Raw genomic sequence first — 11,433 nt, 5'->3', positions numbered from 1 at the left:
TGAGGTGTATCTGACTGCAACGAGCACTGTCAATGTGAGGAATAGAGAGAATAACGAGGGGATGAGGATGATGCACATTGTAATTGTCAGTGTCATTTCGGCTTTTGATTAGCGACGCGAATTTTGGGTCCTGGAATGGAGGAAATAGGTTTAGAGACGTTTGGTCAGTGTATTTTTGTCATTGTATAATTGAAATCTGTATAAAAAGAAAATACCTGGCCTGATTGACGTTAAGCTCTCCATTTTTGTAGTTCACGACTTTTTCATAGCTCCGCCCACTTATGAGATAAGCGCCTTTAAAAAAAAAAAAAGAATCACGAGCTGGCGTGCCTTCGGCGCTAAAGTGTCGTTAGAGACATCATTTTGGTAATATTTACGCTAAAAATCATGTTTTTTACCCCTAAAAACCTCTATTCCATAAAAAAAAGTGTCAAAAAAACAAGGTTTTTAAAATTCTCGTAATTCGATATGAGACGACTCCGTAAATCTACAAGTAACATAAAAATCGTTGATTTTGATTTAAAAAAAAAGAAAAAAAAACGGTGGAAACCACACTTCAAAAGCCCATATGACGAGTTTCTGATTGTTTTATGTAGATTTATTGCAGAAATTTACGATTTTTGATTTTAAAAACCCTTTATTCCCATCAAAAAACGAAAAAAAAACCAAATTTTTAAAAATCTCGTAAATCCTCCCCCGTAAATCTACACTGTAGAATTTCACTGATTTTTCATCGATTTTAAGATGACGTTACGGCTTCAGAATTAATTGGAGGATTCTAATTTTAACACATTTTTGTAGATCACACTTTTTTCTAGCTCCGCTCATTTTTGAGATATGTGGCTTTTAAGTTGAAAATTGCAAAAGTTGAAAAAAAAAAACGCTCGTTTTCAGCTGTATCGATTGACGTCATGGTGCGATTTTATGATGGCTGAGTTGACGGATTCTAGGCCACGACTTCTTTTTATAATAATAAAGTGACTAAGTTACAACGACCAAGTTACACTGACCAAAGTACACTGACAAAAATACAACGACAAAAGTACAGTAACCAGTTTCAAAACGTCCCCTAAAAACTCACATCAACTTCAAACTCTTCATTTTCAGTAACATTGCTAATGTAGTCAGAACAATACAAGCAGTGACGAATATAGCAAATGTGTACCCACCGATCACTTGAGCGTGCTGAAAAGATTTTTTGTTCCGGTAGAGCGCGTTTGCATTTCAAAAAATCAAATGTTTACTTCCTGGTTCATAAAAACTCACACTAGCGTATCCAACCATTGTAGTGAGAATAATTGAACCATATTGAAATGGGTAATCCAACTGCATAGCCATCGCATTAGTCATGATATGAGGGGAGCAACCAATAAGGCTGATGAGGAGAGAGGTGATAGACCAGAAGATATAGAGATAACGGGATATCTGGAATAATTTGAAAAAATTAAGGTAATTTTGGGGTCGACAAGGTTTTTAATTGGGCACACAAAAATTATCATTCACTTTTGAAATATACGCCTTTAAGTGTGCCTGCGGCGCTAGAGTCTGGGGCACCTTCGGCGCGAAAGTGGCCTGGGATACCTGCGGCGCTAGAATGCTTATCTATAACTGTTTCGGGTGCCTGCGGCGCTAGGATCATCTGGGGTGCCTGCGGCGCTAGAATCGGCTGAAGTGCCTGCGGCGCTAGAATAGTCTGGTGTGCCTGCGGCGCTAGAATCGTCTGGGGCGCCTTCGTCGCAAAAATGGTTGCGTTGATGGTAGGGAATTTGTTGAAACAGCTACCTTTAAAGGCGCATAACTCAAATGGGGGCGGAGCTATCAAAAAACTGACAACTACAAAAATGTAACCCTAGGTTTGATCTACGATTTTTTGATTGCTTGTTTTTTGTTGCTCCGCCCACTTTTTAGATATGCCCTTAAATATTGCTATTTCTACAAGATCCTATCCCCCCTCCCCACCAACCATTGTTGCGCCAATGGTGCCCCAGGGCACTTTTGCATCGGACGTACACCAGACCACGTCCAACGGAAGAAAATTTCTTTTTTTTAATACGATTTCGGCCTTTTTTTGTAATAAAAAGTATCTAAAAAAAAGTTATATTTGTGTTAAAATTCATTTTTCGGTTAAGACTTATAGCTTTGCTGCAAAAAAGCTTTTAAAAACATCACTTAATTCGATTAGGCGAACACATTTTTCAGGCTGGTATCCTCAATGCGGAAGGCGAAAAGAGATTTAAATGACGGAAGGCGGAATTCCGCTCAATCCTGTCCGGAACTGGTTTCGAAAAGTTGGGTTTCAAAAACTCACAGTTGCCAAATTTCTCAGTTTAAAAAAGTCCGATTTTTCAAAAAGATTGTTACGGACCCGGAAAAACACGAAAATTACAAAAAGTTTGCTTAAAAATCGCCGAATATTCTGAAAATAGCTCATTTCGATGGTATACGACAGATCAGCTGTGCGGAATTCCTTATTTCGACTTCCGTTGAAATTTTTTGGTCAGTATAGTTTTGTCAGTGTATGTACATGGGTCAGCGTAAATTGTAACTGTACATCTTTTTCCGGAACTCCGACTTCCGTTTTGAAAATTTTTGCTTCCTTTTCTTTAACAATGACTTCCACACAGCTCTGGTCTACAGTAATGCCATTGATTCACATGTGAGACATGACGATTGCGTCGCTTAACCCCTACAGTAACCCTAACAATCGTGTTTATATCAGTATCCGTAGAGCGCAATTTTCATAAGGTTGTGATCGATTTTAAAGCTTTTTGAGATGATTTTCAAGTTTTTCACAAAACTTGGAAAACAATCAAGTTCTCATTTTCACCATTATTAGCTCCGCCCACTTTTAAAATATAACGCTTCAAAACTTGACTGCCAACAATACGAGGTGTCTCACATTTTCCTTCGTCTCGCATCTATATACTGTTCGCCGGAGGCGCGCCAGCCTGTTCTAAAGCAATCTAGCGCCGCAGGCACCCCAGACGGTTGTAGATAATCATTCTAGCGTCGCAGACATGTCACGACATTTTTGAGTCGAAGGCGCGCCAGCGGAATTTTTCATATTTTTATCAAAAACCAACCTTCAAATGCCTCTTTGGATGAAACAACACCAGCACCCTTACAAAACAAAACATGACCGTATACAACTGAGAAATATACTCAAATCCATAAAGCGCCGCAACCAAATACCTTATAAAACTATCTGGTTTCATAGTGGACGCATAGAAAGTGACAGCAGATGTAAATGGTATACGGTAGACGAGAGAATCCAACATTGTGCAAATAATATTCATAAATTGCATAGATAAAAACGATTTGAATACGTATGGATGAATTTCACGGCCAGTGGAAGAGTTTTTCTTTTTTTGATAAAATAGGAACATTTTTGAAGTTGAATAAATAGTGGGCAGGAGACAGATAAATAAGAATAATATATAGCTAGTAACATAGTCGAAATTATAGGAAAATGATTGATATTCAGGGAATTGGGAGATAGGGCGATACGCGTTTCGAGCGAGATCAGATGGCATCGGCATGTGCTCTGCCTTGTCTGAAAAAGAAGAAGACATGTGTGGTGTCACGAAACAGAGGTCAAGACATGTATTTATCATGAAAAACATGTTCAGTCATGCGTATATGGAGTCTAGCAGGGGTTGGACTTTTTGGAATATGACTGCATCTAAGGTGCGCCAGATCACCAAATTTTACAATTTGGGCGTTTTCCGTATGTCTGCGTGTCTGAATGTCCAGATTTCTGCGTTTCTAGCTATTTCTGGGTTATTTTTAACCTAAAAACGAATCCGAGACGCGCCAGACTCAATATATAATAAATTTCATCCAATTTTCAGCCAGAAACGCATCAAAGGTGCGCCAGACCACCAGATTGGGACTTTTCCGTCTGTATGGTTGGGGTTGATAATCTGAGAACAAATAAGACATGTCACGTTTTTTCTAGAAATCGAGATGAAACAGAGTTCAAGAAATGTATTTATCATGAAAAACATATCCAGTCATGCGTATATGGAGTCTAGCAGGGTTGGGTTTGAACTTTTTGGAATATGATGAATAATTCTCCACATGAATCAAGCCACTTGTTTCGTGTGGAGCGCTGAATAAGGAAGATTATGGAGTCAGTTTGGAGTTATGGAACGTGACCTATATCATTGGAAAGTTGTGAAAACGCTGATTCCAAATATATAGTCAGCTTTTGCCCTCGAGGCCTGATATTTGAGAAAAACAAGTTTGGGAAAGTAGCATTGGGAGAGTGCTCTGCTTTGTCTGAAAAAGAAGAAGACATGTGTGGTGTCACGAAACAGAGGTCAAGAAATGTATTTATCAAGAAAAACATGTTCAGTCATGCGTATATGGAGTCTAGCAGGTTGGACTTTTTGGAATATGATAAATATTTGCTATTATACACAGTCACGTAGCTCGTTTCAAAATGAATATTATCAGCTGAAAAATATGCGGAAATGTATATCCCAGCGAGCTCTATATCAGAAGTGAGTTTTATTTCGACAATATGAAACGAACTTCAAAAATATGAAGTTAATATGTTGTATCGACTTCTGACTTCCGGGTTTCAAATTCGGCTGCTTTTTCGGGGCTACTGGTAGGGGATAAGAAAAATTTCGGAATTTTTTATGCTCGAAGGGTAGTAATACCATTAATAGAACATATTAACTTCATATTTTTTAAGTTCGTTTCATATTGTCGAAATAAAACTCACTTCCGTCTAACTTCCGATAGAATCTATATCTGCGGCCTACTACGATCCGGATGGGTATTTCTAAATTTTACATGCCGTAAAAACGGTATTAGAGCGACATGTCGCTTTATTTTTCGAACAAGTTTTTGTCGTTATATTAGAGGCTGTCGTTTTATTTTTCGAACAAAGTTCTAAAAGCCAGCCAGGTTCGATTTATGCGAATAAACGTGAAATCAGAAGAAAAAACATGAAAAATTAATGAAAAAACAACGAAAATACCCAAAAACAGGGTGTCGGTCTATTTTTCGAAGCTTAATTGTGCTGTCGTTCTATTAACTTGGATAAAGGACGCCCTACCTCAACCTTCAGAAATTAATCTATATCTTAATAAAAAATTTCGGTGAAAATTTCATGCATTTTATCGAATTTCAGCCGATTTTAAGCTAGTGCCGTCATTAGACAGACTGAAAGAAGAAGCATGAAAACATCTGTCTCGACATGTGCCTCATTAGTTAAGTTGGTCAAACTTAGAAAAAAAAGAGTACATGTTCTCACTTTTATGTTTTTTTTCATGCGCATGAAAAATAGTTTGCAAATTTCTGTCTAATGACGACACTAGCTTAAATCCGGCTGAAATTCGATAAAATGCATTTGATCAGCCTATGTTGTTGTACCGGAAAATGCGTCAAAGGCACGCCAGCCGACTTCAAGTTTTGATAAAATTAGGAGTCCGGCGTACCTTTGGCGCGTTTAAAAGACAGAATTTGATTTTTGGTAAAGCCTGGGGCGCCTTGGACGCGTTTTTCAGTTAGGAGCGATTTCGAGGCAATTTTAACCGATTTTTATTCGATTTTGGCCGATTTTTATCCGACTTTCATGCGATTTTTACATTTTGAGGCAGTTTTTTTATTTTTCAGTCAATTTTCGCTCAGGAACCCAAACCTACAAACTCACTGCACCCTATCACTCCAAAATCTACTTTTAAGCCGTTTTCTACCGAATTCAGTAGAGTTTTGGTGTTTTATAGTAATAAAATTGCGAAAATTCCCCAAAACTTATTTTTAATCTCCAAAAATTGGGTTTTTTTTCCGGTGAAACAATTTTCAAAACATTTTTATCGCGTTATGCGCACAGTAGACTTCTGACGCGTTTCCTGTCGCGCTGACGCATTAAAAGTAGATTTTGGAGTGATAGGGTGCAGTGAGTTTGTAGGTTTGGGTTCCTGAGCGAAAATTGACTGAAAAATAAAAAAACTGCCTCAAAATGTAAAAATCGCATGAAAGTCGGATAAAAATCGGCCAAAATCGAATAAAAATCGGTTAAAATTGCCTCGAAATCGCTCCTAACTGAAAAACGCGTCCAAGGCGCCCCAGGCTTTACCAAAAATCAAATTCTGTCTTTTAAACGCGCCAAAGGTACGCCGGACTCCTAATTTTATCAAAACTTGAAGTCGGCTGGCGTGCCTTTGACGCATTTTCCGGTACAACAACATAGGCTGATCAAATGCATTTTATCGAATTTCAGCCGGATTTAAGCTAGTGTCGTCATTAGACAGAAATTTGCAAACTATTTTTCATGCGCATGAAAAAAAACATAAAAGTGAGAACATGTACTCTTTTTTTTCTAAGTTTGACCAACTTAACTAATGAGGCACATGTCGAGACAGATGTTTTCATGCTTCTTCTTTCAGTCTGTCTAATGACGGCACTAGCTTAAAATCGGCTGAAATTCGATAAAATGCATGAAATTTTCACCGAAATTTTTTATTAAGATATAGATTAATTTCTGAAGGTTGAGGTAGGGCGTCCTTTATCCAAGTTAATAGAACGACAGCACAATTAAGCTTCGAAAAATAGACCGACACCCTGTTTTTGGGTATTTTCGTTGTTTTTTCATTAATTTTTCATGTTTTTTCTTCTGATTTCACGTTTATTCGCATAAATCGAACCTGGCTGGCTTTTAGAACTTTGTTCGAAAAATAAAACGACAGCCTCTAATATAACGACAAAAACTTGTTCGAAAAATAAAGCGACATGTCGCTCTAATACCGTTTTTACGGCATGTAAAATTTAGAAATACCCATCCGGATCGTAGTAGGCCGCAGATATAGATTCTATCGGAAGTTAGACGGAAGTGAGTTTTATTTCGACAATATGAAACGAACTTAAAAAATATGAAGTTAATATGTTCTATTAATGGTATTACTACCCTTCGAGCATAAAAAATTCCGAAATTTTTCTTATCCCCTACCAGTAGCCCCGAAAAAGCAGCCGAATTTGAAACCCGGAAGTCAGAAGTCGATACAACATATTAACTTCATATTTTTGAAGTTCGTTTCATATTGTCGAAATAAAACTCACTTCTGATATAGAGCTCGCTGGGATATACATTTCCGCATATTTTTCAGCTGATAATATTCATTTTGAAACGAGCTACGTGACTGTGTATAATAGCAAATATTTATCATATTCCAAAAAGTCCAACCTGCTAGACTCCATATACGCATGACTGAACATGTTTTTCTTGATAAATACATTTCTTGACCTCTGTTTCGTGACACCACACATGTCTTCTTCTTTTTCAGACAAAGCAGAGCACTCTCCCAATGCTACTTTCCCAAACTTGTTTTTCTCAAATATCAGGCCTCGAGGGCAAAAGCTGACTATATATTTGGAATCAGCGTTTTCACAACTTTCCAATGATATAGGTCACGTTCCATAACTCCAAACTGACTCCATAATCTTCCTTATTCAGCGCTCCACACGAAACAAGTGGCTTGATTCATGTGGAGAATTATTCATCATATTCCAAAAAGTTCAAACCCAACCCTGCTAGACTCCATATACGCATGACTGGATATGTTTTTCATGATAAATACATTTCTTGAACTCTGTTTCATCTCGATTTCTAGAAAAAACGTGACATGTCTTATTTGTTCTCAGATTATCAACCCCAACCATACAGACGGAAAAGTCCCAATCTGGTGGTCTGGCGCACCTTTGATGCGTTTCTGGCTGAAAATTGGATGAAATTTATTATATATTGAGTCTGGCGCGTCTCGGATTCGTTTTTAGGTTAAAAATAACCCAGAAATAGCTAGAAACGCAGAAATCTGGACATTCAGACACGCAGACATACGGAAAACGCCCAAATTGTAAAATTTGGTGATCTGGCGCACCTTAGATGCAGTCATATTCCAAAAAGTCCAACCCCTGCTAGACTCCATATACGCATGACTGAACATGTTTTTCATGATAAATACATGTCTTGACCTCTGTTTCGTGACACCACACATGTCTTCTTCTTTTTCAGACAAGGCAGAGCACATGCCGATGCCATCTGATCTCGCTCGAAACGCGTATCGCCCTATCTCCCAATTCCCTGAATATCAATCATTTTCTTATAATTTCGACTATGTCTCTATCTATATATTATTCTTATTTATCTGTCTCCTGCCCACTATTTATTCAACTTCAAAAATGTTCCTATTTTATCAAAAAAAGAAAAACTCTTCCACTGGCCGTGAAATTCATCCCTACGTATTCAAATCGTTTTTATCTATGCAATTTATGAATATTATTTGCACAATGTTGGATTCTCTCGTCTACCGTATACCATTTACATCTGCTGTCACTTTCTATGCGTCAACTATGAAACCAGATAGTTTTATAAGGTATTTGGTGGCGGCTGTTTATGGATTTGAGTATATTTCTCAGTTGTATACGGTCATGTTTTGTTTGATAAGGGTGCTGGTGTTGTTTCATCCGAAGAGACATTTGAAGGTTGGTTTTTGATAAAAATATGAAAAATTTCATGAGCTGGCGCGCCTTCGACTCAAAAATGTCGTGACATGTCTGCGACGCTAGAATGCATTTATAGAACAGGCTGGAGCGCCTTCGGCGCACTGAAAAAATGGGTAACCTTGAGAGTCCGTCACGCTGCTCATTTTTATTTGAATTTTACAAAACTAAGTAATTTCGTAGACCGAAACTAGGGCAACATTTTTGTAGTTGACAACTTTTCTGTAGCTCCGGTGTTTTCCGCATTCCTTACTGATATTTTTTGAGATTTTTTGCAGCAAAGTTATCAGTTTTTACCGAAAAATGAATTTTAACACAAATATAACTATTTTCAGAGGCTTTTTATTACAAAATAAGGCCGAAATTGTGGCCTGGCGCACCTCCGACGCAAAAGTGGCCTGGTGTGCCTGCGGGAAGTTGTCAGCTTTGAAAATGTTTTTCTGGATTTAGTCTAGCTCCGCCCACTTTTGAGATATATGTCTTTTGTAGATAAGCATTTTAGCGTCACAGACATGTCATGACACTCCAGCTCTAGATTCTAACACCGCCGGCAAGGGAAAACAGAGGAGGTCTTCAAAAAAAAGAAGCAATTACTAAATTGTAGATAAAAACCAGGGTTACATTTTTGTAGTTGTCAGTTTTTTGATAGAGGGGAGCAACCGAGGAGGCTGATGAGGAGAGAGGTGATAGACCAGAGGATATAGAGATAACGGGATATCTAGAATAATTTGAAAAAATTGAGGTAATTTTGGGGTCGACTGGTCCGTTAATTGGGCACAATGCGCACAAAAATTATCACCCACTGTTGAGAGGGGTGCCTGCGGCGCTAGGATCGCTAAGGTGCCTGCGGCGCTTGAATCGTCTGGGGCGCCTGCGGCGCTAGAATAGTCTGGGGCGCCTTCGGCGCAAAAAAGGTTGCATAGATGGTAGGGAACTTGTTGAAACAGCTACCTTTAAAGGCGCATAACTCAAATGGGGGCGGTGAGTAAAATGCAGACAGATCTTGTCAGTTTTTTAAGCACAGAGACCTTTATAAATTCCTACAACCTGGACCTAGAGATCGCCAATTTGTCTGTCTGTTTGTCCTCCTCCTCGCTAACTTCATAACTTCATGATCCCCACTTTTTCAGATGTCATCGTCAAACCTGACACCGGGCCAAAAATTTATTAGAATGGTGATGAAGATAAATGTGAGTTTTTTCAGCTTGGTGACCAAGCTTACTGTACTTTTAATTACCGTACCACAGTTTTAAATGTTTTTCTTAAAGCTTAGAACTATCCGAATCGAAAATCTAACGATCATACTGTTCGAAATGTTCAAAGCATTTTTTTCTAAGACTTCCACCTGTCTGTGTGTCTGTTTGTCCCGCTACACCACAAATTAATACCAAAATTGATATCAATTGATCAATGACTTCCAGAGCGACCCCAATTCGTACATTTACGAGATTCCGTCAGAGGAAACGCTGAACGATGACGTGTCCACGGAGCCTAATGTCCAAAAGAATCCATTTCTGGAAACTTTGCATAGAAGATTGGATCAGATGATGGAAGCGGAAGGAGAAGTCGAGGAGAAGGTTGGTAGAAAATCTCTGTTTTCTCTCAAAAAATCAGTCAAAAATCATGGATTTCGAATGTAATTCTGTCAGACAAATTACAAAAAAAGACAAAAATGACCTAAAAATTGTCAAAAATTGCATTTTTTGACAGAAAATCTAATATTTCGGTTCAGAAACGAGTCAAAAATTGTGATCTTTGGCATAAAATTAGTCAAAAACCCTGTCTATCTGAAAATTGACTACCCACTACCGTATTCCAGAACGACTCTTCGGATTCGGATGACGGCGACAGTAGTGACGATGAGTTCTTGCAGGAGATTAACGGTGACCAGGAGCAAGACCTACAACCATCAACAGAGGAGAACACTGTCGGAGAGCCGCGTGATTTGGCTGAAAGTGTGTGCAGCATTTTGAGAAGACGGATGGAGGTGTCATGGGATAAGGAGAAAGTGAGCCCTTGAAAATTTCCAATCTTTTAAAGTGATTTTCATCCAAAATTTAGATTTTTAGCGTGATTTTCATCATTTCTACACTAAAAACTACGATTTTTAAGTTAAAATCGTTATTTTTTGAACAAAAATAACAATTTTTGAGTAATTTTTAGTCAAAAATCCCAATTTTTGCAATAGTTAGTCTAGCTGTCTCAATTTTACCGATTCTTTTTATTAATTTTTGAGATTTCGTCCCATAACTTTATTAGTTTTAATTGGATCAACACACTTTTTATACCATAAGAAAGCCCGTATTTTTCTCTATCGATATAACCTGATTTCAAATTTCAGATTACGCCCCAAATAGCCGGAGTGTACCCAGGAGCATCTCAAGTTAACCAGCCACCGGCAGAAGCGGCGGAAATCAGAGAATTGAAGTTGGCACTGGAAAAAGAGAGAAAAGAACATAAGGAAACGTAAGTAATCCAGATTTGGGATAAGTTTTGGGATAATTACCACTTTCCGAGTAAATTGCGTTTTAGAGCTAATTAGTGCCATGTGGAAAGCCATGTCGACTATTTTTTGCTATTTTCAGTCGTTTTAGAGCCAAATTATGCTGATCTGACTGTCCCGAAACTGAATTCCATGGAGAATGCTTGAATTCCATGGAGAATGCGATGGCGAGAAAAAGTGTGGTTTTTACCAATTTTGAGCACAAAATTGAGATTTTCAGCTCAAAATTACTGAAAATCAGCACTTGGAGCAAGTTTTGCCAATTTTGACCCCAAAATTGAGATTTTCAGTCAATTTCAGCACTCAAAGCTCCTATTTCTGCGATTTTAAGCATTCTGAGCTCAAAAATCGTCGATTTTCAGCCTTTCCGCTCCCAAAACTCACGCATTCGGCGATCCAGCGAATCCACCGTAATAACC

The 11,433-nt window shown here is 38.2% G+C and overlaps 2 protein-coding genes across 2 annotated transcripts; one reads left to right on the top strand and one right to left on the bottom strand.

The window, feature by feature from the left end:
* Positions 1-1,077: 1,077 nt before the first annotated feature.
* Positions 1,078-3,278, bottom strand: GCK72_003363 (uncharacterized protein; the record flags this gene model as incomplete). Its single annotated transcript, XM_053724004.1, has 3 exons — positions 1,078-1,185; positions 1,267-1,425; positions 3,084-3,278. 3 exons carry the CDS (start codon positions 3,276-3,278, stop codon positions 1,078-1,080), a joined length of 462 nt encoding a protein of 153 aa, XP_053592649.1.
* Positions 3,279-8,298: 5,020 nt separating this feature from the next.
* On the top strand, positions 8,299-11,428 carry GCK72_003362 (uncharacterized protein; the record flags this gene model as incomplete). Its single annotated transcript, XM_053724003.1, has 6 exons — positions 8,299-8,493; positions 9,642-9,701; positions 9,933-10,088; positions 10,331-10,519; positions 10,853-10,977; positions 11,377-11,428. 6 exons carry the CDS (start codon positions 8,299-8,301, stop codon positions 11,426-11,428), a joined length of 777 nt encoding a protein of 258 aa, XP_053592648.1.
* Positions 11,429-11,433: the final 5 nt, after the last annotated feature.

Source organism: Caenorhabditis remanei, chromosome I, assembly GCF_010183535.1.
Source record: "Caenorhabditis remanei strain PX506 chromosome I, whole genome shotgun sequence".
NCBI lineage: Eukaryota > Metazoa > Nematoda > Chromadorea > Rhabditida > Rhabditidae > Caenorhabditis > Caenorhabditis remanei.
The sequence above is the reverse complement of the archived record's forward strand: the minus strand, read 5'-3'. Positions and strand labels throughout refer to the sequence as shown.